This window comes from Alligator sinensis, unplaced genomic scaffold, assembly GCF_000455745.1.
Source record: "Alligator sinensis unplaced genomic scaffold, ASM45574v1 scaffold469_1, whole genome shotgun sequence".
In the NCBI taxonomy this organism is placed as follows: Eukaryota; Metazoa; Chordata; order Crocodylia; family Alligatoridae; genus Alligator; species Alligator sinensis.
In genome coordinates this window covers 1,041,643-1,068,033 of record NW_005841934.1, presented here as the reverse complement: position 1 = coordinate 1,068,033, position 26,391 = coordinate 1,041,643, and the positions used below count along the sequence as shown (strand labels likewise).

General features: G+C 45.5%; 1 protein-coding gene and 1 long non-coding RNA gene across 2 annotated transcripts in view; one reads left to right on the top strand and one right to left on the bottom strand.

The window, feature by feature from the left end:
* Nucleotides 1-656: 656 nt before the first annotated feature.
* Nucleotides 657-26,391, bottom strand: part of LOC102382128 (cadherin-related family member 3) — a 33,706-nt gene continuing 7,971 nt past the window's right edge. The window contains exons 5-19 of the mRNA XM_025199029.1: nucleotides 23,297-23,397; nucleotides 20,336-20,443; nucleotides 19,999-20,195; nucleotides 19,431-19,608; nucleotides 18,132-18,294; nucleotides 17,001-17,103; nucleotides 15,595-15,693; nucleotides 12,299-12,531; nucleotides 6,500-6,671; nucleotides 6,159-6,388; nucleotides 4,587-4,786; nucleotides 3,604-3,623; nucleotides 3,462-3,493; nucleotides 2,191-2,239; nucleotides 657-1,081 (exon numbers count right to left, since the gene is read on the bottom strand). Coding sequence (XP_025054814.1) covers nucleotides 897-1,081; nucleotides 2,191-2,239; nucleotides 3,462-3,493; nucleotides 3,604-3,623; nucleotides 4,587-4,786; nucleotides 6,159-6,388; nucleotides 6,500-6,671; nucleotides 12,299-12,531; nucleotides 15,595-15,693; nucleotides 17,001-17,103; nucleotides 18,132-18,294; nucleotides 19,431-19,608; nucleotides 19,999-20,195; nucleotides 20,336-20,443; nucleotides 23,297-23,397 — 2,070 coding nt within the window. The 3' untranslated portion in view covers nucleotides 657-896. The remainder of the gene's footprint in view (nucleotides 1,082-2,190; nucleotides 2,240-3,461; nucleotides 3,494-3,603; nucleotides 3,624-4,586; nucleotides 4,787-6,158; nucleotides 6,389-6,499; nucleotides 6,672-12,298; nucleotides 12,532-15,594; nucleotides 15,694-17,000; nucleotides 17,104-18,131; nucleotides 18,295-19,430; nucleotides 19,609-19,998; nucleotides 20,196-20,335; nucleotides 20,444-23,296; nucleotides 23,398-26,391) is intronic.
* The window catches only part of LOC112549585, a 6,139-nt gene continuing 3,152 nt past the window's right edge, over nucleotides 23,405-26,391 (top strand). The window contains exon 1 of the long non-coding RNA XR_003093069.1: nucleotides 23,405-23,523. This is a non-coding gene — a long non-coding RNA (uncharacterized LOC112549585). The remainder of the gene's footprint in view (nucleotides 23,524-26,391) is intronic.

Sequence of the window (26,391 nt, the reverse complement as noted above, 5' to 3'; positions counted from 1 at the left end):
CAAGACAACTTGTTTTTGTGTATTGCAAAGAGCTGCTTTTGCACAACTCCATACTGGCTCAGCTGAAGAGATGTCATTTGGATTGGAGGTCATGACTGCTTGTGCTCATTAAAGATCCCATGCCGATACTCTGTAGGACCGGAGATATTCGCCTCAGCTGTCCAGGCTGTTTCTATTTTGAATTGCTGCATCTCAGCTCACCTTGTGCTTTTTATGGAACAGTATCCTTCTGTTCCTGTCCTAAACCACCGGGTAGATGTCGACTGCATGGTTAAAAACCTACCATGTTTTACCCATGCTGAAAGGTATTTGGATAGCCAGATTACAGTTTTCAGGGTTTTCTTTCCATTATCAATTTTGTGCATTTCAAACCCCAATGGAATTAAGTTGCCTGTGAAAAGTCTGCTATATGGTTTTTCTTTGTTTTGTTCAAAGCTCAAAATCAAGAGGGTTTTTTTTTTTTTTTAAAGCTGTGCTACAGCTTTATTACTCAATGGAGAGCTGCAGCTCCAATTAGGACTTTAGTAAATGAACTCGGTGAGAGCAGGGACTGTGGAAAGGCTGAAAGTATAAGATACAAACACAGTAACAGATTTACTATAATTGCATATGTTGAGGCTGTTCTAACGCTGCAAAACAGAGCCATAATTGGATTAAAATATTTATTCACGGTGCCTACACCATGTTATCACACGCACAACAGTGCTCTATTAAAAAGTACATCCCAAAAGTTATATACCAATGTCTTAAACCTGTTGTTGGGTCCAATTTCAGAGTACCTATAACAACAAATTCTCCTTCACCCACAAAACCCATTGCACTGATTTGTCTTATTTAACCTGTTAATTCTGGTAGGGAAGAAAAATTGTTCTTGCTAACCAGGTAAATACTCTGATCTATGATTGCAAACCAGCCTTCAACTCCCTGTTAGTGGGAGTCGTTAGTGGTGCAAGGTTTGCAGCAGGGAGCTTCTGAGACACTGAGTAGATGTTGGTCAACTGCATCTTCTCCACCTTGGCGTCTTCCTTCTTCCACTTCCTTGCTCCTGATTTGCTGTTGTACAGATACAGGTTCCCTGTGACTACCCAGGAAAAAACATATAGAGGTTATTTGGGGTAAAAGACTATATTAAAAAAAAAAAAAATCAATCCATTGTATACAGCCTTTGTGTAAATGATCTATTCCACAATGTTTGCCTTGCGCTAGCCGTTCTGAGCTGTGGCATGACTCCCAACCAGGAGAGGCAGGGACAGCACCAGATATTAGGAATGCAAAAAAAACTATCTATGCTGCCCACGTTAATCATCCAATCTGTGCCGCTGCCAGTAATGCGCTATCTACCATCGTGCATATTTGACACGTGCACTGGCTTTAACTATTCCAGTTCACAGGCATTGCACCATTCCCCTTGTAAAAAATACAGTTCATCACCTCTACAGGGAAGTCCTCATTACCAGGACAAGCTTTCTCAGCAATCGTCACATCACTTCCCTAATGCGCTCTCATTCCAGATTGCGAGTCTATACAAACCGGACCCATCAAATCTGCAGTATTTGTTGAATTTAGGGGGCGGCTGTCCCAACAGGCAGCCTGGTTCTGATTGCAGCATGGGGGAGTGGCCAGGTGCATTTATCCTGGACAGTCATGGTAACTCTACAATACTGGTATAATTCAGAGTGTATTAGACACTATGGGATACAGGTCTGCCTCTCAGTAATAGGGACTAGGACACGTCTGGGACCTGGGTTTGAGCAACAACTTCTGTACTGTAAATGTCCTTCACTCAGGCTGTGTGTCCTGCTTGGAGATCCAGGAGCTCTTGAGCTATTGCAATCCCTCTACGAAGGCCACTCTAGGTAGGAAAAGTAATAATTTTTTTTTTTTGGGTGCATTCAGGTGTGAATTTAAACCAATGCAATTTTGATGCCAGCACCTCCTATGTGATTCCTTTAGTGCCTTACTCAGTGTGATGGATTTTTTTTCTCTTTATCTGACCTCCCTACCCCTTCTTTACATGAGACAAACAAGAAATGTACCTTAGTGCATGTCCATGTAGGGGTTATACAGGTATAACTACAGTGGGATAATGGGTAAAACCTTCCCACATAGACAAGTTTTATGTTTCAAAGCAATCAATTCTAAAACACTTGGGTTGTGCGTGCCTGCTCTTCCCCCAAAAGCAGCCATTACCTGGATCCCTGGCTTCTCCATCAAACTTGGTCTTGTATTTAGCCATTTCCTTAGGAAGAGGAAGGAAAAAAATGCTGAGCACCTTCTATATGGAAGATTTGACTTTGTGGGCAAGTGCTGGTGGAAGCCAACCTGCTGGGCCCAGACTGCCTAGACTCTGCAAGATGAGCAAATGCCAAGCCCATTCTGCAAGGGACCAAGGAACAGGGCACAGTAGGGGCCAAGGACCTAAGGACAAGATGCAGGCATCTGTCAGGCGGCCAACACCCGCTGCCCATCCCTAGCAAAGACGGAGGATAGTCCAGTGACAAGGGCACTGGCTGAGGAGACTTGGGGTAAAGCCCTTCCCTGCTACATGTGTCTCGTGAAACCTTGGGCCAGTCACTTAGCATCCCTGTTGCAACGGTTCCCCATCTGTGAAATGGCATTGGTATCACAGCCCACTTCGCTGGGGTATTGGACCGGGCAGAGCTCGGATGCCCTGGAAATAGGGAAGTGCCTTGGAGGAACAGAACATGGACGTAAGCTTGGCATAGCCGGGGAGAGCCAAGCTGTGCATTTCTATTGCATGAAACAGCCAGGGATATTATTTCTGGGAGGTGATTCATTTTGATTGCCCAGTGCTCTGCATGCTTAGTTACTCTGTCACATTATTACATTTTGCATCATTGGTTTAGCTTCGTCCATATTTTTTTTGCCAAAAAAAAAAATTGCTGCATTTTTTACATGCAGCAAATACATACATTTGCTGCATGTAATATAATATTCATGCACCTGAATAGACGGGAGTGTTAGAGTGAGGTAGCTGTGCTGGTCCAGGAATTATGCGAGAGTCAAGGATTTCCTAGGGTGGTATCTTTTATTGGTCTAACTGCATAGTTGGGATAGAGATGGACAAGCTGTCAAATGCAAAGCATTCTTCATCAGGTCTGCAGAATGTCTTGAAGAAGAATGTCTTGCATTCAAAGGCTTGTCTGCCTCTATGCATTTGGTCCAATAAAAGAAATCCTGGCCTCTTGAACACATGTAGGAGCTTAAATTCTTGGGACCTCTCGTCTGGCGACCCAAATGCAAATCAATTTATATACAAAATCCCACTTTGCTTGAATGCCAGAATGGGAAGATGTCCAGCCTATTGGATCTGGACATTATTCCACACACAGTTCTGAGTATTTAAACCGTGAAAGTTAGCTTGTAAACTTCGAGGCCGGGTCAAGGTGATTCAGAATATGTTCCATATTGCGTGGAATAAAATTGATAATTTTACTTACCATTACCAATTCTACTGGTTTCTTTTTGGCTCCTGTTTCAACAAGAAAAGGCATGTCTGATGAGTATGTGATACCACTGCAGAACATAACAATTGCCTCTAGAGCAACTGGGATAAAGGGCGTGTAGTCAGTGGTGTCTTACCTGGTGTAAATGTCTCCACTCTGCAAAAGAAGTAAATAAATAGGAGTTAAGCCGGTTACATAAGCCTATGGCACAGAAACTGTTTACAGTGGGTACATTAAATACCTGGAGCACAGCAAATGGTATCAATGCCTAAATTTAGGAGCAGATCTGCAAAGCACTAGAGCCAAGGATTTGAGTGGCTGCAAGGGGTCTCGCTGCTTGGAGTTACTTGTGCTGGCTGAGAGTCGGAGCTTGCTGGAGAAAACAGGCTATCTTTAATAACAGAAATGGTACTTACTAGCCAGTCTCCCCTGTGATAAAGAGAGTATAATGGCCTGACATTTAATGTGACAGCATTTGAAGCAAAGGGCACATGCTCTTGCTAATTTTAAATTGCATAATTTAAATTAAAAAAAAAAACGATAGGGCTAATTGTTGGTACAAATTAGGTACAGAAGGATTCACAAACATTTTCACACATACTCAGTGACTGTCTGACTACTTGGGGAACAGAACAGCCAGTGATACACCACTAATGAGAAGATGCAAAGATTTGGAGAAGTAGCAGCATGTTGCATTGGGAGAGGACTATTATGGCTAGTCAAAAACCATTTTTCTGAGGTTTTGTTGTTTTTGGGGTTTTTTAAAGCAGAAATGTGGATTTTTGACTAAATTGTATTGTTTTTCCTAAAAAAAAAAACAAACAAAAAAAACAAAACTTTGTGCGCCACAGAAAACATCAACTTTTTGTGGAAAACATGTAAAACCCCAAAGTCTGCAGTTTCCCACTGAATAAATGGAAATTTCCCAATTGCAAGATAAATGTTTGTTTTGTTTTTTTCAATGAAAAGCCTTTTTTGAGGAAAATGCTCGTTTTCCCCCCTTGTCCCTGTAACCAGCCCTCCATTGTTTAAAAGGCATTCATTGAAATGTTAAATTAATTGAGGTGGATTGCTAATGCACATGGTATTCGCTGTGCTGAAGAAATGCAGTACGCGTACCCCTTCTCTGCTTTGGCGGTCTTGCTCGGCGCGGTGAAGCAGGTTTCCTTGAAGCTCGTGCGCGTCCAAACCAGATGGCACCCCCAAGCCGCCAAGCCCACGGCGAGAATGGCCATCAGGGTGAAGATGAAGGGAACATACCAGTCCGTAGGATCGTAGGTGTTGACAGCAGTGTACATAATGGTCAGTCCTTTTCTGTGCTGTTGATATAAGTATTCTTGTCAGAAAGAGCAAGCAACTTGTCCTGCCAGATGGTAGTTAATATTTTTAAGCAAAAACTGGGTTGGTTGGTGAGTGAGTGTTGTGCTTGATAAAAAGTTCTGTGGATATTGGTAATACTAACTGCATTATGTTCTGCTAAAGGTCAAGGCAGCACTTTTTTTTTTTTAACTTCTTTTTGCATCTAAAGGAGATGAAACCTCTTTAGGTGACATCCACAGATTGCATTTGCCGATGTATAAATGCAAGCACACAAAGGGGTCAAATGCTTAAGGGAGCGCTGGGCAGTGGGGGGATGAGCTAAGGCAAGAGCTCTTTTTATTCTTCACACAACTTGCTCTTTTTTTTTTTTTTTTTGGCGCCTCTCTGCTTGTTGGCTTCTGTCGTTTGCTGCATCCTTGTTATGCAACTCCCGAGAGCAAGAACTGTCTTTTCATTCCTCACCTTGCACATCCCTGAGCTCTGTGTGAGGCTGCTAGGCACTGGCACAACGCAAATGAAAGGTTATTAAATGCAATGCTGAAGAAAGTGAGCAAATAAACTTGTGGCTTACGCCTTGGAGGAGAGTTGGGGCAACGGTTGGCAGAGGCGATGCTATGGCAAGCGATGCCCCGGTATATAATAATTGTGCCCTGCAATCAGTCCAGCCGGCTCTTGGCCCTCCTGTGACAGCCTAGCATGGCATGGAGCAGGTGGCTGATGTATAACGCAGCTCAGACCCAGCCACTTAATTGTTTTTGAAGGCTAACGAGCACCTGGAAGCATGTCTGACTGTGAAGCACCTGAACCAGCCAGGGGGAATTGTTACAAGAAAGCAGCAAATAAGAAAGATGGAAGTTATTGCCTTCAACAAGTTTCTGCCTCGGACCTACTGAGTCTGATTGGGAACGTGGCATTGCTGAGCTCGGAAGTGGGGGTAATTCGGGAAGGGGGACTCACTGGAGTGGAGAGCCGGGGGGCTGCTGGGCTGGGAAGGGAGGCAGCAGGTTTGGCAATGGGATGCTGCTGGATCAGGATGGTGGGGAAGGGCAGAGGGCACTTCTGCTTGTTCATGGTTAGGGTCAGATTGTGACTAGCCCTATGGAGCCGCTTAAGAAGCCAGGGTCCCCGTTGCAACGGCAAGTCTAGTATCTCCAGTCTAGGCCAGACATGGCTGCAAGCCTTTGCACGGGTGGCAGGGCATGCAAGGGTGGGGAACGAATTGTGATCCTGGGATCAGGCCCCAAGGGAGAGCTCCCTGGAGGCCAGCTGGTAATGAGGCACAATCGGGAGCACCTCAGCCAGCATGCTCCTTTGCAATCGCAGAAAGGACACTTTTCTGCTGTGCTGCAATGAAGCATGGGCAGGACTTACCGGAGCAGGGGTAGGGTTGGCTCTAAGAACATGGACATCTATTAAGACAGTCCCCGTCCTGGCCTTGGTCCCAGTAACGTTGTACAGGTTGTCATCAATGACGTTCACCACGAGGTGGTAGCGCTGCTGGGACTCGGCCCCGGCTTCCAAACGAAAAGGTGTTTTCACAATTAGCTCGGGTGTGCTGGACCCTCGGGCCGGGTCAAAACCGAAGTGATTGTTTCTATTGCCTAAAAAACGGGGAAAAAATAGGAAAGGTATAAATGCTTCCAAAGGAAGTGACCAGTGATGGAGCATTCATTGCAGCAAATTTAAAAAAAAAACACAAAAAACTCCTTTACCGGAGACAATCTCAAACCGCATGGCTGAATCACTGGAGTCTCTGTCGTGGCAAATGAGCCTAAACCTATCGATGTTTGTCCCAACGGTAACGTTATCAAATACGACTGCCTGATGCACCCGGGGGCTGCAAGCTGGCGGTTCATCGTTCTCGTCTTCAATGTCAATTGTAACCTGTGAAGGATCCAAGGAAAAGGAGACTGTAGAGCTATAATTACGTATATTTATACCCATCTTTTATGCACTGTGCCGATTCTGTGGACAACGTGAATCTTTGTAATGGATTTGCTGACTGGGAAAAGCTGTAATTCATGGGCCAACATGGCTAAAAGCTTATAACTCCCTGGTGTGACATTACCTACAATCCAGATAGATAGATACCTGAGAATTACGCTTTTTATTCTTCAAGTTGACAATCCCCCGGCACTGTGGATGCTGCTTTCAGTGCTACACTGCTCCTGGCTCAGTCACTCGAAGCTTTCAGGTTTTATTTTGTACTAGGAAATCAACTGTTTCTTTTTTTAAACCACAGAACAGGGGGCAAAATACATTATCAGGAGACAGGTTGAGGATGCTGTGCTTGAATTTATGAATTGTAGGGCGGGTAGTAAATGCAAAGATCCATCCCCCCCTCATTCCTGTGGAAGGGTATAATGGAGACTGAAAATGCAGTTGCAGCATCCAAGCTGCCCTTCAGGAAGCTTGTGGGTCATGGGCATCATGGAAAAGGAGGCATGAACCAGCTCTGTGATGCACTTCTTCCTAACCTCCTTCTGAGGTTTCATGTTGTGAGGTCTGCTGGAGATGCTGACCTGCCCTCGCCTTTTCTACAGTATCCAAGCACCTGAGAACCTATAGCAAATTTATCCTCGTAGCACTGCTGTGATGCAGAGAAGTACTATTGATATTAAACCCATTCTGTAGCTGCGGAAACTCAAGGCAACTTCAGCTGCCTGACTGCCTTTGAAGATCCAAGCCTGTAGCAACACAAAGTCTATGGAAAGACTACAACCACGTTTCCCAAATGCAAGGTTTGTCCCCTGACCTCTGGTCCACCTGTGCTTTCATGGAGGATTTTCAGGTGAGGATACACAAGGGATGGAGAAGTATGCAACCATCAACTGGTGCAGAATATATTGCTAATTTATCCTGAGTGTTGGAAGAGACATTTGATATTAGGTATGAAGCCGTAACCTTGGATAAACTGAAGCCCCCATGGGTTTTGCACCAAAACCCTGGCAAGTGAGCGAGTATCCAGGCATTGACGTGGACAGCAATGTCACAAGCGGTGTGAATGAAACATGGAAAGTGAAACATCAAACTCTCAAGAGTCAGGACATTGTAAAACATTAGGCTTGCTCCTCCTATGCCGGTTCAGCCAGTACTCCTGAAATGGCAGTAGTACGTTATAATCCCCATTTGGGGGAAAACCAAGATGAAAAGTTCTCAGTGAGTACAATATAGCAATACTGTAACTTCAGAGGCATTTGGAGTTTCAAGGGCAGGTGACTTATAACAGTTACATTGGGGCTTTATGGTGTGGGGAGCTATTTGGCTTTCAGGAGCTTAAATCCCATTACTTTTTTTTTTTTTTTTTTTTTTTGTTCCAGCAAATTTTGCAAATACCTGGGATGCCTCGTGCACTTCTCCATCTTGGTTGTCACGACAAACTTCCCTGCCTGGTTGCTGTTTTTCCTGGTGAGTGAACAAGGTCTTCCAGCCTCCATGCCTATTAGCTGGAATGTGATGGTGACCATGAAGCCCATGCAAATACCCAAAGCCATGCTCCTCTCCCAAGGACAAAAATCCTATTGTACCTAATGTTATCCTGCTAGGAAACCAGTTTACATTTTATACAATGAATATCTTAATCTGAGATGGGGGAGCAGTGGATTCCACACTGACTGGGTGCTTGATTGAGAGAGATGAGCCTGATATCAAGAAGAGGGCTACCCAAGTATAGCATCCCACGGGGCTAGTGTGAACAAGACGCGCTGGTTTCTCCAGCCGACTGCACTCAAGGGAGTGATGGAGTAGCATCACATCCAGCTGCCTTTGACTCTCCGCACCAAATAACTGGTAAGTACTGACCACTGAAGTCAGCTTTTCAGTACAACTTGATCCTCTACCTCTGGACCACAGTGACTTGACCACTGTACCTGATAAGCCAGATGGAGGGGATCCAGTTGAACCCCATTACAGACTACCCATTGTGAAAGGAGGCCAACAGCAAATCCATTTCTGAAGATTTTTTGCTGCTAATGCTCTATTAGTGACGAGTGATGGGAGGTTCATGAAGTCAACCCCATAGCCTTTTTTTTTTTTGGCTTGGGGACCTTCCACAGGGTGTAAGCTGCAGCAGCAAGTGATGACGGGAGGTGAGAGCTCTTCAAAATGCATTATGGCCATAATTAGTGACTGCTGTCGCAGGTTCCTTAATGAGGCTATCAGGGAATGGGGAAAGCATGCTAATTTACATGGAAAAGATCAAAATAGCGGTGATTCTCAAATGCCAGTACCTGAATGTCAGATGAAAGGATAAAGGTTGCCTGCCTCGGAGATGATGAGTGATGGCACCATCCCCCGTGACCTTCACCGGGATACCCTGCCGCACTTGTCTCCGGTGAGAACGCCTTGGAGAGATGACTTAACTTTCCTTCACCTTATCGCTAACTTGGCCAAACTGCAGGCACCTTTGCTCAGTGCTTGGGCATCTGTCTAAAGACCCAACTGCCTGCTGGGAGCTGTGAAAGAGATGACTTTCAGGAGGTTTAAGGAAGTCTGCTTTTACACAGACACTATAATATGTTCTCCTACTGTTCCCAGGTGCCGTGGCTCTTTCCTATGGAGGGAAGAACCTGACAGCTTGTATTTTAAAAAAAAAACAACAAAAAAAAAGAGATTAAAAAAAGAAAAGAATAAGACCTCCTTACAGCTTTGCAGCTTTTTAAGGTACACAGGATATTGCCCGCCTTTCCTGCACTAGGTATGGGGAGGGGACTTCCATCTGGCTCCTGTCATAGTCAGTGGTCCATCTTCTATTGACTTCAGTGCTAGAGAATCAATATGACGGCATTCGCTATCTGCCGGTGGCCGTGTATAAGGGCTGTCCTTGCCATCTCAGTCAGCCTATAGATCTCCCTCCAGAAAGCAAGATGCAAAGGGCAGCCAGCTAAAGAGAGGAGGTGGCTCTGGGTCTTTGGAGGATCTGCAGACTTCGTCTCTGCTGGTTTTCCCCCTCCAGCTGTGCTGCAAGCTGGCGTGGATAATGCACACGTTCGGATTGTAACTTGTAATCGATTTAAAAACCTGCTGCTGCTCTTACGCTAATCCTGTGTCGGCAAGTATTAATTAAAATGTTCCCGGTAACCTGGGACACAACAACCCACGCATGCTTGCTCTAAAATGCCACAGGAGCTGTAGATCAGGTCCCCGGGCCTCTGACATGATGGGAAGCTCTGAGGAGGCCAGCTGTGGCTCTGAGTCTGTGCTGTTTGCTGCCCCTTGATCTACAAGACCGGAGAAGAGGGGTGGGAGGTGCTGGAGCAGGGATTTTTATCACTGAAGCCATTATCATCCAGCCATGGCTTATTCCACCAGCATCTAGTTTATTCTCACCTCCTCATCATCCAGGAGAACCTGGCAATTAGGAGGATGCCACTTCATCTTGAGAAAAGCTCGTTGCATTTGCAGAGTCCCTCAGCATGGAGCTGTGGCTGCATAACCCCTGTTAGCTGTACCTCCTAGCACACGCATCACCGTGCATGTGCTCTTGGGCACTTGGTAGATATTTCAGGCTGCAGATCGCTTCTTGACTTGTTAATGCAGCAAAATCTATTCCCAGGCTTGGCTATGACAAACCCAGCTGTCAGGGAGTTGAATACTGGGGAACGTTGTAGAGGGTATGGGTCACTTTTTTTTTTTTTTTTTCCTAGTGATATTTCATAGTTTCACATCTCGGGAGCATATCTGAACATTTCTTTTCCTTTCTAACCACTGAGGGCTCACAGCCCCCTTGCCTCAAGTTTTAGGAAGTGAAATCCAGAGTATCTTCATAAGTCTTTGCTGCATTCAAGCTGCTTTGACATCATAACCAGGATAATATGATTTCACAGGAAAACCGAAGCCTGGCTTCCTAGGTAGCAAGTGCTTACATTTGTGCTTTGCACTGAATTATTTGGCAGGCCAGCTATCCACTAAGACGAGGAGAATATGTTCCACAGAAATCCTCACTAGCTAGAAATGGCAGGCAGTTCTTTCTGCAAATAAACTGTTCGGCTTCTGCTTGAATCCTGCCTCGATAAGCAAAGGCAGCAGCTGGAATATAATGCATTAATGCAAAGAAGCATCAAGCTGCAGCAACATTTGAAATGGAAACCTGTCGTGGGGCCCATGCTGCAGTTGAGTCGAGGGGGGTACAGGTTTTGAGCCAGAGCGGGAGATGCAGGTAATCTGAAGCCGAAGCACTTCTGTTTTACATCACTTTGAAAAGGTTTTGGGTGCAGGGGCATTGCCAAATTCACCCAGGGCAGAGCGGGCCCTAGTCATCTGACCTCTCACCCAAGGCCTATGCCAGTGCCAGTCTGCTGATTGCAAGATGAGTTTAGAAGTGTCTGCAGTGCTTGGTCACGACCACTGCCAAAGCAATTTGAAAACGGAGCCAGCAACCTAGGGGCAGATTTGCTAGTGCACAAAGACATTACCCAGAGCACTCTTGTGCACTGTGTCATGCCTCCTCTTGCAGTCCCTCTTGCTTTCTTAATGGAAAGGGCCCATCTTCTTCTGCACACAGTAAATGAGGCCCCCTTTGCTCCCTGACTCACTTGAAATTCAGGGCTGTGAGCAATAAAAGATCAAATCAACATGCTCCTCTGCCATCAGCCACACTCCTCCTGCAAAGCAAAGCCCTGTGGGCCTTGCAAGGGAAGGAAAGATGTTGCTGTGAGCAGGGGCCAGCTTCAGATCTGTTTGCTGGGCTGTGGGTGACCCTCCATCTCCTGCTAGGCAGAGCACTCTCCTTTCACCCCCATCCACGCCTGCTCTCCTGTCCCACCCTGGCTCCATCCTCTGCTCATCTTCTTGTCTCCTGCCCCTTGTATCTTGCTATTGCTCCCATTATGTGCCCTCGCTGCATCTCTATACCCCCACAACCCTGCCTTCACTCTCTGTCCTTCATCCCATCATGAGTTTCTGCTCCTTCCTCTTGCATGGCTCCTGGCTCCTGCCATGTCTCTAGTGTCCCATCACTTTATCTTCCCCTGAATGCACATTAATCCTTCAGTTCCCAGCCTGTGCCAGGATGCTCGAGCCTGGCTCCCAACAGTTCAATGTTTCGAATTGGATCCTGCTCACAGTAGATTGCACGGCTGTCCAAAATCTAAGCATGTGCTACCACTGAGCTCACCTGGCCCATAAGATTTAAATAGGACTGGAGCACCTCAGGCTCAGCCTCTTCTTGATGATGAGGGAGAGGAGATAAGTGGCATTTCCCACTTGTGGGACCAAAATGGGACCTAGAGGTCTGGACCCCTCCTTCTCCCTTGCATGTGAGGGATGAAGTAGATAATAGGGCATCCCTAGTCATACTAGTTACCAGCACCCTGAGAAAATGACCAGTCTAGTCTTCCAGGAGCTGAGGATTTGCACAGATAATCTCTCAACCTGAAGAGTGCAGCAGATTTCCTTTACAATCTGCAGCTGCATGCCTCTTGCTTTTGATGAAAGCTGAGATCCTGGAGTGCCAAGCAGCAGCATCGGAGGGGGGCTCTCTACTAGCTCCATCCAAACCAAGTCATCCTTACCGTGGTGACAGCTGTGCGTGGATGAGTGGGATCGCAATCAACAGCTTGGACAGTGAGTTTGTATTGTCGGATGGATTCGTAGTCTGGCTGGGTTATCAGCTCTATTGTTCCGGATGCTGGGTCCACCCAAAATATCTGAACAGGTGGTGGGTTCCCACGGACTATTCTGTAGGTGATGCAGTTTGGTGGGTAGTCGTTGTCTATGGCAGTCACTTTTCCAACCGTGTAGTGGGCTGTAAGAGGGAAATATTTTATCAATGATTAAGACTGGGAGACTGATTTTGTCCATTTAATTTTACCTAGCTTGGTGTTTACCAGGGGCAGCTGTGATTGTTCAGCACCAAGGGAAATCAACCCCTAATATTTTTTCTGGAAGTGCAGGTTTCTCATAAGAGGGGCCACAGAGAGCCAGCAGCAGCAGGTAAAATTCCCCCATACTCTGCCAACAGGCCTCCTGTCTGGCAGGAATAAGGGGAAAGGAAAATCTTTGTGCCCCTTCAGCTCTTGTCCATTTAGATCTAGCTCATGCCACTGTGGAAACTGGGCCCAACAAAACTGCGGGCTGGTATTTGTATTTCTAGAAGCTGCCCAAGGGCAGCCCTCAACTCTCTTGTACTGCTTGCCCTTGGATGAGCCTCGCTTTACACTGGGTGTGTCTACACATGCATTTATGCTGGGTTAAAGTAACTGCACAGTAAAAAGGACTAGGCTGGCATCTACACATGCAGGCATTAAAGTGCATTAATGCTGTGTGTGGACTGACTTGCAACTTATTGTGCAGTAACACTGTGTATGGACTGACTTGGGACTCACTTTAATCCCAAGTCAGTTTACAGACGTAGTGTTACTGTGCAGTAAGGCATCTACACGTGCATTACTGCGCAGTAACTAATCCGGCGTAAATTTGATACCTGCATGATTCAGGTATCAAATTTGCACTCAAGTCTGCATAAGTCACCATATTTACTGTGCAGTACGGGCATGCACATGTAGACGCACACCTGTACTATGCAGTAGTTTTGGTTACCGTGCAGTAAATGCACACGTGTAGAGGTGCTCACTGTGGACCTTTCATCTTCACTTTGTAAGGACCATCTCTGAGCACTGCTAACACTATAACTGTGTGCTGGCAACATGATGCAGCTCCCACCATGGAGCCAAACCCATACAAAAACATTAAATTGCTGGAAAGTGTGAAAGCGTCAGGCTTTACATGCCAGCAGAGGCGAAAGGAAAGCAACCTTCTTGCCTTTGTACCTTAGCGCGTTGTAGAAGAGCGACAGGGGTTAAAAAACGCAACAAACTTTGCACATGTGTGTGAAGAAGCTCTGTAATTTTCACATTTAACACTCGGTTAAGTCTAATGGAAAGCTGCTATTTTTCTGTAGGTGTGAAATTAACCTTTCAATAAAACTAAAAGCTATCTTGAGCATTTCCAAGCTGAAGTTTTAAAATAGAGCAATTATGAAACTTGCTGAAAGCCTGCCAAGTTTTCTTGTTGAAAACTATTGCAAATGAATTATGTTTCCCTTATGAATTGCAGCACAAAGTGATGGAACTTTAGTTTGTGTTTAAATTTGCTTTGGTTAAAAACGATTCACAGTTTAAAGAAAATGAATATACATATTTTTGGACAGAGATGTAATGATCTCAAATACTGAAATTAATTTTCCCTGATGGAGTTTGACAAGTTGTCATAAATACTATAGTTATCTATATCCCCTACAAAGCAATTGTGCTTTCATGTGAAAAAGGGAGACTTTTTATTTCTTGGGCTATTTAAGAGAGAACTGCATGCGATGCAGTGGATAGCAAGAACCCAGCTCTAGCACCCACGTGGTGCTACTCCCTCCTTTTCCTTCTCACCCCCCAAATCCTGCAGCGATTTGTCTTCCCTTACACTTAAAGGCGGCAGACGACAATCAGTCCCTGAGACCACAAACTGGTGCATCCCTGGTTCAATAAGCACCTGATTCTGCGGGCAGTGGTCACACTGGTTTTGACTTTAAGGGCACAGAAGGAATGTCAGGTCTTCGAAGGTAGACCAGACAGCAAACGTGGCTGTGCTCTGGTCAGATATCAGCCAACCACATCTGTTGCAGTTCGATCTGGGAAGTGACCTCTTGGGTCTATTTCTCTGAAACGAGCTTTTTGGCAATATTAGCCCAGTTTTGCCAAGCATATCATCATGGCTGGGGCTGTATGTCCCAGTAGGAAACTCTTCCATCAAAGTTTCTTTGACTTGGCTCTAAATGGCAGAGAGCGTTTGAACTGCTGGCAGAAGGAAAGTGTCTTGACCTCATTCAATTAGAAAAAAGGGAACGTGTCTTGAGCCAAGGTAAATTTTTGTGCCGCAAGTCTGGGATGTGAAACTCCCCGCGTCTAACATCACCGGGCACAGACTAAGCTTTTCTAATGATTATTTGCTGCTTCATTTGCAGGCGCAATGACAAACTTTAGACCCATGATGCTTGTGTGGCAAAAGCACATCCAATTGAGCAAAGCAACTTCCTTGGCTCCATGAAATGCCAACCACCTTGTAAGCAGAGTGGCACTGAGGATATTAATGGGACTTTTGAGATATAAATGGCAGGGCACATTCCCACATTTTGCAGGGCACATTCTTTTGCATTGGTGCTGAGCGAGGCAGGGACACGGCTGAGGTGTGAGCAGGGGTGTGGGCTCCCAGTGTGCCAGGGAGACTGGGTGCAGGTGTGCTGAAGGCAGAGGATCTGGCAGCCTGCATCCCTCCACGTTGAAACCACACAGAACTACTTCAGCCCATGGGATGTGAATGTTTTACCCCAGCGACTATGGCCAACCTTTTGGGCAGGTGTGTTACAAATTAAGCCCCATGCCCTCCCCAGATAGCACTCCAATCCCCTTCCCCTGCCCGTTCTACTTCTCTGTTTTCTGCTCCCTGCCCAATCTGCTGCTTTGCTCTCTACCCAGCCTGCCACCGTACTGCCAGCTGTCTCCCTGATTTGCTGCGTGCCACGGACCAAAGCTGTCTGTGCCACTTGCAGCCCATGTGTTTTGCCCTGCCCCATGGAAATACCTTGTCATTGCTTGCTCTGGGCACTAGCTCCCTCAGTGTATCCCTATCTGCAAGCAATGCCAACCAGATGCCAGGTTGTGCTGAGTGCTTGCAGTGTGCAAAGGGACCCAGCCCCAGGTCCATCATTTAAGATTGGGCCAAGTTGCTGACAAATTAAACAATAACTGCAGTCCCATTGAGACCTTCCTGCTAGACATACCAGAACCCCGGCGACGGTGAGGACTGCCTTGTTACTTACCGCCTGACGTTTCTGGAACTGTAAATGAATAGCTTGGAGGTCTAAACACTGGGCTGAAGTCATTGGTAGGAGTGATTTTCACTATTATCGTTGCTGTCACTGGAAAGTGGGGGAAACGGAGAATACAATTTCTCACTTATAGCGCACACAGCCAACCCTGCCCCCCCCCCCTGCCAATAGCTGGCCTGCTGTGCAGGGACCTGGTTAGCCAGCCTGTGTGGCTAACCCAACATAAGACTTCTGGAATAGAGGATTGACTTAGAGGCCCTTATTCAATTCAACTTCCCTGCAAGCTTACCAAGTAAAAAGAGAGATGGGGGGGGGGGGAAAGGGAAGGGAGGGGTGTGGCTGGAGTGCTCTTAATTAAATGCACTTCTTACCACTTTATAACAGATGGTAGCAGGCTCAAATCTGAGAGGGTTCAAAACAGAAGATAAGATGCAAGGGAGTTCTGCAGAAAAGTATTTGCATAGAGAAAATATTGTGCTCAAGCCATTGAACCAGACCAAAAAGGGAAAATCTAGCCATCATTTCCCATAATTGGAAATATAAGAGAAAACAGGTATCTCTACAGTATCATGCTCTCTCTCTCCTATAATACTTCTCATTATGAAATATCAGGGAGTTCATTACTCTACAGAGGTTGCATTTACTTGTGCATATGAAGATGAGACAATAAACTCTAGTGCGTATCATGCTGGAGTTCATTGCTCCCAGATACCGCATTTACACGCGTGCCTGGGACTGCAGTATGTCGAGCCAGGGCACCACAGCCTTGGCTGGCAGGGGTTGGGGGGGGTCAGCTTGCTAGCCAGGGTTGCTCTGACCCAGCTCAGCATGGTGCAGAGGGGCTGGCTAGGGCATGAGGGTGAAGTACCCTCATGCCCACACTGAAGCACCTTCGTGCCCCAGCCAACCGGGTCAGTGTCTACACGTGCATTGCTGAGCACAAAAAAAGCTCCGCAGCAGGATAGTACTTGTATTTAAAAGTACTAACATGCTGTGGAGTTTATTAGTTTCCTGCAGCCTGATAGGGCTGCATGTATAGACATGAGATGTTTACTGCAGAGCTGCCTAGCTCTGCAGAAAGTATCTCGTGTAGACGCGCCCGGATATAAATAAAATGAAGTAGGAGCAATAGGACACAGTGTGGTATCTTAGAGGTAGCGGTAAGAATGGAATCCAGTTCACTGTCCAATCGTATGGGAAATTACTGAGGATAACGAGCTGAGATTTTGATTCATTTGAAGAGTGCGAAACACTCGGGACAAAGAAACAATATAGGTCTCCAAAACAGGGCTTGGAAAAAGAGCTGTGAAGTCCACCAGAAAGGATGTTTCTGGTAATGGGACAGTGTGTAGAAGGAAGATGAAGTATCCACAAATGGATATGCATTAGAAACTTACCTGTATGTGAGGGATTTGTGTCGTCATACACAGCTACCATCATTTCATGAGTATTGCCAACTGCAATGTTACCTGGGTCTTCATAATCCAGCTCCTTGGTGACCTTGGGTGAAAGAGGCATCGATTCAAATATGTATAGCCTGTTACATTAAGCTATGTGAAGTGACTCTAAAGAGCACCTGAAATTATAGATTTCAGACTATACTTAAATAAATGGTCTCATTAGACACATAATCAAGCGTCAAAAGCACGTGATTAAAAAAACTGCATCATGAAATCTTTGCATGGAGCTGTTTGTGATCTTGCATATGGAGCTGCTTCCATATGTTTAGTCCTTTGGACCAATCCATATTTTAGCCTACTAAAATAGAGCACAAATTGGGGCAGCATCTGTTTGTGCAGCATCTATTTGTGTTGCTTGGCCTGGTAGTGGACTTCAGGGGCCACTACAGTATGAATGCAGGCATCACTGGGGTAAAATGTATTAGGCATCTAATATTGTGCAGCACTATGAAACAGCAGTGAGCACAGGAAATGAAAAAGGGAGCATGCAGGAAACTCCTGGGGTTTCTGGCAGAATTTACTGAGGTTTAACTCACATGCCATGCTGAGATCTAACCAAGAAGAAGACGGGGAGGAATATGCAAGTCGTAGCCAGTCGCTTTCCCATTATTCATTCAGTAAAAGAGTTGCTCTTTAATTATTTAAATGAAAATAAACCAAGACACCCATGTGAGGTGCAAGGCACAATAGCATACCAGTAACAATAGAGGCAAATCTCAGCAGCACTAAAATCATCAACAAGAACTCATTGAAAGCCACCTAGGAAAGCTCCTCTTCATCACGGCAGGAAGCATTCCCCCAGCCCTCTCCAAAACCCCTCTCACACATGTGCTTTTGCACCATGCCCAGAAGATCACCAAACTTCAATCATCTCCTCTCTTCCCAGGAAATAGTTTTCTACTGCAGACATCAGCAGCCCAGGACAAAACCACAAAAAAGACCGGAGGAGGGCTAAGGTGCGTGTCTATCCTAGCTGGAGCGTGCCTGTGACGGTGGTGATGAGAGTCTCTTCTGTCTTCATTTGGGTTCTCCGTTCACAGCCCTTGCAATACTCTTTTAAGTACTCACCCAAATTGTATTCTCAGCCCCTGGGACTTGTTCAAAGAGTTTTCCAGTGCCAATGGGACCACTGTTAGGTGTGTAATGAAGTATATCAGGGGGCCTGTCTTGATCATGACACGTCAGCTCAGCAACCACTGAATTATTTTCAATAACCTCCATGCCGGTATATCTAATTAAAGAAAAGCCATTAAAACATCAAAAGAATTAGTATTCTAGCAATCGCTGTAATTATGCTCCATAGATGTCCATCAGCTATGCAAATTTCACCTACTGACAGCCATTTTAACAAGCAGCAGGCCGAATTGTAGCTGGTTTAAACTGGTGTCACTTCAGTGGGGACAGGATGATTTACAGCAGCTGAGAAGCTGGTTTGATGAATTTAATTTGATGTAGATAATGAAGTTCACTGAGGCAGGAATCAAACTGTTTCACTATTCTTTCCAAAAGTAGGGAAGTCTGTTAGATGTTATGAAAAAAGGTCTTGTCTTGTTCTCCGTTGCACTACCGGTACATCGGTGTAAATATTGGACTTGCGGGGATTACAGAGTCTAGTTTTGATTCTGATCCAGTGAAATTCAGTGTTAAACCTCCCATTGATTTATAGGGTATAGCCATCCCTCTCCAACCATTATATCCCAGTCCTGTGGGATTATCTGCACAACCCCCTGGCCAGCAGCAGGGACTTATAGTAATGCATCTGAAAAGGGAACCAGACTAATTGTTTGTAGCATCTGGTGCATTTCTGGGATGGACAAGTGTCCAATATAGAGTATGGGGGGGTGCAAAATAAGCCAGTCTTTCAAAGAGCATTAGAAAATAGACTTTGCCACATATGATTTAAAACTATCCAGTAGGAGGATTCCTCTAATATTAAAATTTAAATAATCAAGAGCACTACTGGTATTTATCAAATGGGCTCACTGGTGTTCCTACCGGTTCATACTTGGCCAACAACAAAGGATGTACATCAGTCAGCCTTATGGTCATCTAAGCACAGCACAGGTTAGTTTGGTACTTCTTGGGCACTTTTTTACAGGTGTAAAGTTCATAGTGCAAATTCACTATTGGAGGGCTGGTGGGGGAAGAAGCTTCCAAATTTTCTTATACAGAAATGTAGGAATTGGAATTCCTCTTTCCTCTCTCCTCACAAACCACACTCTGTGTATGTGTGTGTACGCATGTACGGTTCATGACTGCATGCATACACACATGGAAGAGTCTACCCAAGTCAGAATAAAGTCTGTTACTCTCATCTGTTGAGCAAATCCTTTGTAACCAGTGCACGGGGTGGGGGCTTTTGCTCACCTGTACATGTACTGGTCACAGTATGGTGGATTATCATTGACCCCACAGATGTTTGCACTGACAGAAATGGAAGCACATCTCAGATCTTTGTCACAAGCCTTGACAGTAAAGGACTGGACATTCATAAATCCATCTTCCTCCATGTCCAGCCTAGACACAACCATCAGAGTTCCACGGTCTGTGAAATGGACACAGGTTTATGTCAAGCAAGTCGGCCCACGTTTAGAATCGAGGGTAGCAAAGTCTCTCTCATCTCCTGAACGAAAAGGATCGATACGTCTCAGTTAGACTGCCTAAGAACTGCACTTACGTTAGGCTATTTTTTGCTCTAGGATCTAATATCTATTTTGCTCTAGAATTGTATTTTGCTCTAGCATCTAAATACAGCTTTGGCTGAGGACCTGGTGGTAGAAAGCTCAGCAAAGAGAAGACTTCTGGGGAAGCCTCTGGGGGCTGTTGCCAGCACACAGCCACAGCTCGGCTTTCTTCCTACTGCTTTGTGTGTTTTCTCATTTACAATACACAGTGACTTTCAAAGGTCCCTGAGAAGATTCCCATAAGGACCTACTTCTATCCACAGCAAAGTAAGCATTTCCTGGATCGAGGTGGAAAGTGAGGTCATTCATTAAATCTTCGTCCATAGCTTGGCAAATGCCAATAGCCTTTCCAAGAGGGATTTCCTCGTCGAGTGTGATGTTCACCATCTCTCCTATGGTGGAGTTTTCTGTCCTGGGAGTCAGGGCACCATTCCTTATGCTGTAAAAGCTTTATTGAAAGAAGAAAAAATATGGGTGCATTACTGAAGAGCATGCTGCAGAAGATCATCTAAATAAAACCAGGAACAAAACCCCTGCGATCCCAATGTGGGGACTTGTGGGCTGAAGTAATTTCTCTTGCTTACTTACGTGCAAGTGAGGATGGGGTCATTATTATTTATGTTAATAAGCAACACCTTTATGTGTGCAGTTGCAGAAAGGCCGTGTGCGTCGGTCACCTTCACTGCTATTGAGTAGCTGCAAAGAAATGAAACAAAGCACTGATAACACGAAGAGAAGTGGGGAGATTTCACAAACTTTCTCAGGACGAGGTAGTTTATGCCATCATTAAGAAAATGCTTTGTTTTAAAATGTTAAAGTGATTTAAAGAGAAATAGCTTCTATTTTTAACAAGGCAAGAGAATATTAATACGCAAATGCAGGGGAATGGCTAATGGACAGGATTGATTTTTTTTTTTTTTTTTATTTTATTTTTTTTACTAAAGTGATAATCTACCTTCATTGGATGCTATCAATGAGCCACTGCTGATTTAATGAGGCTTTGCCAATATTCTTATCAGGACTGATACAGATGTGATTTGCTGTACCTGAGATGGATCTAACGGGGCTAAATGAGGCATAAAGGATTTTTCTTGATTTCCACTTAAACACTGGATGATCCCAGGGGTCATGAAGCCTGTGAACTCAAGAACCTCGCCCTTTTGGATTTTGGGAAAGAGCTCATTTTATTAGCCCAAGAAGCATGCTTAACCTCTTCAACCTGCTACTTTACCCCTTAGCCCTCTGACCTATCAAGTGTTTTTAAGCAAAAGTGTAATATATGAGCAGTAGTTTGACTTGGCTACTCCAAGTCAGGCATGTGCTTTGCTGAATGGGGGTTTTGGTGCAGGATGGTTACATCAATTTGGTCCCGGCAAAATGAAACTAATTGCAAGCTGTGGGCTTTAACAAGGGGCTATCATTTGCCTGATATCCTGGCTCTGGAGTGAAATGGGGTTTAGATTAAAAAATAAGCATTGAGTCCCTTCCTGGCAGAGTGGTGTTAAATGAGGCTGGTTCCTCATTGTCCCAGTAGCTTGGAGGTCCTGTTGTAGCAGACATTAGAAATGCAAACCAATTTGGGAGTGCCCCCCCTCAAGGGATTTTGCTTTCCCTTCCTTAAGGAGATTATGTGCCCTACAGAGGGCTTGGACCCTCTTTCCACAGCAAGGGAGAAAGATAAATCCTCCCAGCACATCATCTGTGGCAGGGAGAGCGTGCGTGCATGCACACTGTATTGTATTTAACAACTGAATTTGTCATAGAAACAAGCACAAAAGGTTGTTTCCCTTCCCTGCCACCTTCAGAAAAGCATTGCCTTTAGAGCACAAATATTCATAACATTCACAATAGTTGCAAAGGCCCGAAGTGCACTGTGTTCCTATATAGCTGGCTCCCCTATAACCAACTTCCCTTTGAGTTGCCAGCTTCAGAGACAACTACATCCCTGCTTATAAGTCTGGCAGGGTGGGTTTCCCCTCCCGTGCTCCTTAGACTGGGAAACCCTGATGTAGTATCTAGTGAAACACATGTAAGGGGGTATGCAAGAAGGGAGAGGAAAATGTGGTTTGCATCTGGTTGTCTTGCAAAGAGCAGTGGTGTCAGCATGGGGAAAAAGTTTCAGTCCACCCAAGAGTTACTCTTTGGGAAGGAAAATACTGAAATACGGGGTTTTGACAGAAAATAAAGCAAGTGCAAATGGCTTTTTTATGGATCATGGTTCTCAGGTGCTGACTAAGTGAGTGAACTCAGAAAAGATTTAGAGGTCATCTTAAAAAGATGGTTTTCCTATTAAAACCAGTTTTGGAAAAGGAGTGATTCTCAGCTATTTAATAGGCTTGCAGAATGGAAGTCTGTCATGCTGCATGATGTATTCCTTTTAAAGAACCAAAACTCTCCTACAGAGTAACTTTTATAGTGAAAGAGCTATTTTTGCAATATTAATATAGCTTGACTATTGTTCTCACTGGGTATAAACTGAGCATAAAAACCTGCAGGCCGTGGCAGGACTCCTGCCTATGTGTTTAAATCTCTTCTGCAGGCTTGGATTTTTTTTGCATCAGGGATTTTGCCTGCCAGACCTTGAGCCATTGCAGCCCAGGATAAAGCCAAGTACTGACCCTGCCCGATACCCCTACCACACGCCTCAAGCTGCGGGCTCTCCCTCTTCTGTATAATGAGATCCAGGGGGTGGAAGTGGATGAGAAAAACAATGGGGCTGATAACAACAGAACTTTTTATTAGCGAGGGCAACAAATCAAGAGCGCAGCTCGTCATGGGAAATTGAAAATTTGCCATCACTTTAAAGTCTTTAGCTCAAGAAGGGATGTTTTTCTCAAGTCGCTGCTGTCATTCAAAACTCTGTACAGGTTTGGGATGAAGGTCTGCGTCTCTGCAGGTCAGGCAGTCGGACTAGATGGAAATGTTTGCTTTTCTGTCCTTATAACTAAACTGTCTCTGCATCTGTGAGTCCCCAAATCAGGACATCAAGGTTCTTCCCATTGCTCACAGATACTAACTATTTTTAAATCCATTTTTTTCCAGTCTGTATTGGTACCTTTAATGCTTGGGACTAACTTCATTAGTGCCTCTTCTGGTGATGGCAAAGGTGTCTCTGGGCTTCCTTCCCCCTGGGCTACGTAGGCTACCTTAGGATTCAACTTAGTGGCCACCCCCCCCTCCAATGTAGCCCCTCTTGTGGGTCTTTCTACTTCCTTCTACCCCTTAAACATTTTCACTCCCTTTTTAACATTTACTAATAAAGTTAAACATTTAACCTTTGAGGCTAGGGACAGTTGCCCTGAAACGAATTTTGAGACACAGGGCAGATGAATCCTAGACCAGGAAGAAGCAACCACCCACTTCTTTGCATCAGTCGTTTTCGGAGGGCTAGAGTGGGATCCCATGTAGGCATTTAAGTGCTTGAGTGGATTTTGGAGAAGGGAACAAACGGAGCCCAATGCTTCGGGCTCAAGACCCTGACCAAGAAGACTGAAGGCTGAAAAAGGCTTTGGCCAACGCTATTGTCATTTCCACCTTTATTCTGCTTACCTTTTCTCATTTCCTTCCAGATGGAAAGAGGCTGTTGTGGAAATTGCCCCGGTCTCATCGATAGCAAATGCACTGCTCTCTGGCAAGACCTCCACGGAGTACTGTGAGAAGAGAGCAGCGTTACAAGTACTGCAGCATACCCATGTCGGCAACTCTTAACATCCAGAATTAAAAGGACCTTACAGCTGAACACGGCTTCCTATCAGCACAGTCTTTAAAGGATAAAGGTAGATTTGGTTAATAGGGTCACTGAAGCTTATACCTATGCTTTAAGCAAAACCTGTGCCCAAATCACCCCATCATATGCTTTTTACAATAATTTTAAGGAAACTAAATTCTGTGGCAAATTCTGTAGCAGCTCAGTGCTGCGAGCTGTTTTGTGTGAACTCATTGTCTTTATTCAGAGTAACATCTAATTGAACTGGGGCTGTAATGAAATGCGAGTGATTATCTTTGACTCATACAGAAGTTTCTGCCATCCTTGTTCATGCTTTGCTCATTGATGATGCCTCTTTTCAGTGCAGCTGTTCGTGGTGCCAAGTGCGATTCCTTTGGAGGGAAGGGGATTGGATTCTGGTCTATGCGGTGTAGGTAGAAATGGAACGACTCGCTTTCCTTGAGTAAGGGATGCTACAAGATGAAATGATGAATAGTAATAACTACTGTCCAGTTTAACTTAACAATAGTATAGGAGTGGATTGTTTGTCAGTACGGGAAAGGAGGAATAGCTTTATAGAGGCCGGTGAAGTCCTGGGCAACCCTCCTCCCATCCAGGGTGTTCAGTCCTGGCAGGATCAAGCCCTTCCAAGGATGCCACCTCTAGTGACCTCTATGGAGGTAGCAGAACTGGGAGTATATTTAGGGGAGGGGACCGGTGTGGTGAAATCCCTGCCTCTCTTGAAGGGGAGAATGAGCTGCTCTTGATCAGACAAGTGGCAGCTGGTTAATAAGCTAAGGAGGGCGGGGGCACTGGAGCTCATCAAGCTGTCGTTGTGCAGCCCTGGGGCTTTGCCCTGTTGGTTTTGTTGGTCCGATTTCCTCCCAATGAGCCTTTTGATTCTGCTTGACTTAGTGGGGCTGTTCCCAGGGTGTGCTGTGACCCTGGGCACCACAACCTCTTGCAGGAGATAGATGGGGGCAGCTTTTCTAATCCCAGCTCAACTGCATCCACTTTCACTAGCTGAGATTCACCTAGGAGGTAAGGTGTACTATAATCACCTCTCTGTACGAGCAGTTTTTGCTAACGTGCCGTTCAGAACAGACCCAACAGGCTCCAATTGCAACTTTAAGAAAATGCCTTGTGCTGGTCGTTACCATCTGAAGCACCAAGCATGCTAATTCAGCTACCAGGCAGGTGCAGGCCAGTGTCTGCACCTGCCAGTATAAGGGCTGTAGGTTGTAGCCAGTATAAAGCTGTACACCTGCCAGTATAAAGTACTTTATCACAACTATTCTCGCTTCCAAGTGATCAACTACTTCCAAATGAATAGGAAGAGACCTGTCCAGATATGCACAGCGTATCCCAGTGCATATTGCTTTGACTAATGTTCCACAATTCAATAAAGGCACATGCATCCCACCTAATGAGTAGAGGTGAATAAAGCGACTTGTGAAGCTTAAAGTAATGTAGGGGCAAATGGCGATGTCTTTGCTCCTGTCAAATTGTACCTTTCGAGAGGATTTGCATGGGGTGGTTTGGAGAGGGGTGGTCCTGCCCCAGGTAGGGGGCTGGACTCGATGACCTCTGGGGGTCGCTTCCAGCCCCATTTCTCTATGATTCCTATTGAACCCAAGAGATGCACGACTGATCATCAGAGTTATGTATGTGTCTAAAAGCTGCAGAAAGGCACCTAGCAGGATTTTTAAAGGGACCTAAACAGAGTTAAGCACCTGAACTGCTTAACTGTCCTCTGAGCCTGGAAGTATGAAGGATGTTGTTGAATATTGCAACCTATTGAGCAGCTGCAGTGAACATTTAGGCTGTTGCTGGCATTTAGGATGCATCCAGAGGGTGATTATACAAGACACAAAATGAAATGGCTTTGGGAGAGAGAAAATGAGGCATGCTGAGAAATTCAGAAGAGGCCTTTTCTTGTTATGGCAGACAGTGAAGGAAGGGAGAGCGCCTTCAGGCTTGGCAGGGAGAGCCGGGGTGAGACGAGCATGGCAGAAACAGGAGGAGAGTGAAGATGCACCAAGCTGGGCTTGTTGGAGGACAAGGAGCAACTTGGCTGAGGAAACCACCAGTGGCAATATCAGAGCTACGGGCTGGAGCAGAGTCATGGAAAGCCAGACGGGAGAAAGTGGGATATTGGAGCCTGATGCGTTAGGGGAAAACCTTAAAGACCTGCTAGAATTGGGGGGGCTTGCACTGCAGTGGTACCCCCTTTACGTCCCCGGAGCTCTGCATGGGAACGGGAGCATCCATGCCTAGGTGTGATAGCTCCCTCCCTCCAGTACTGAGCCACGTCGTACGGGTGGGTAACATTCGGTGCCCCGTTACCCATTCCTGGCTCTGAATTTTGGTCCCCAGGGAGGGGACAGCTTGTTTATAGCCACGGGTTTTTCAGCTTTTATCTCACACGAGCAAAATTTGGCTGGTAGCTACTGTCTGATATATTTACATCTGCCAAGCAGTTGGCATGGTTGCTAGGTAACTTTCTGGCTGGCAATCGGCCGGAGAGCTTAACAACTGACCCGGATGAGCAATCACAAGCCTAAGACTCTTGATCTTGCAGGGTTTGCAAGAAGCTCGCTCGTGCGCTGGCTTAGCCCTCTCGTTACCTGCAAGTGGAAGTGTCGCAATGCTGGCAGGTCTCGGCTCTGTGTAATTTAAGTCGTGACGCCTCTCGTCCTGCAGGCTTTTCCCAGGCCGCGCTCCCCTTCCCCCCCAGCATGTCCATAGGACCAGCCTGGTGATGTTTGCTCCAAATTTTTCAGCATAAATGTCACAGTCAGTCATTTTCCAGTGTGCGTTTTGAGAATTGAGTATTAAAGGCTGAACCTTCTCGGGCCAGATACAGGGTAGGTCTGCTTATAATCTAGGCCTTCAGTTCCTTGGAGCAGGAAGGATGAAGAGCTGTCCTGTTGCAGCA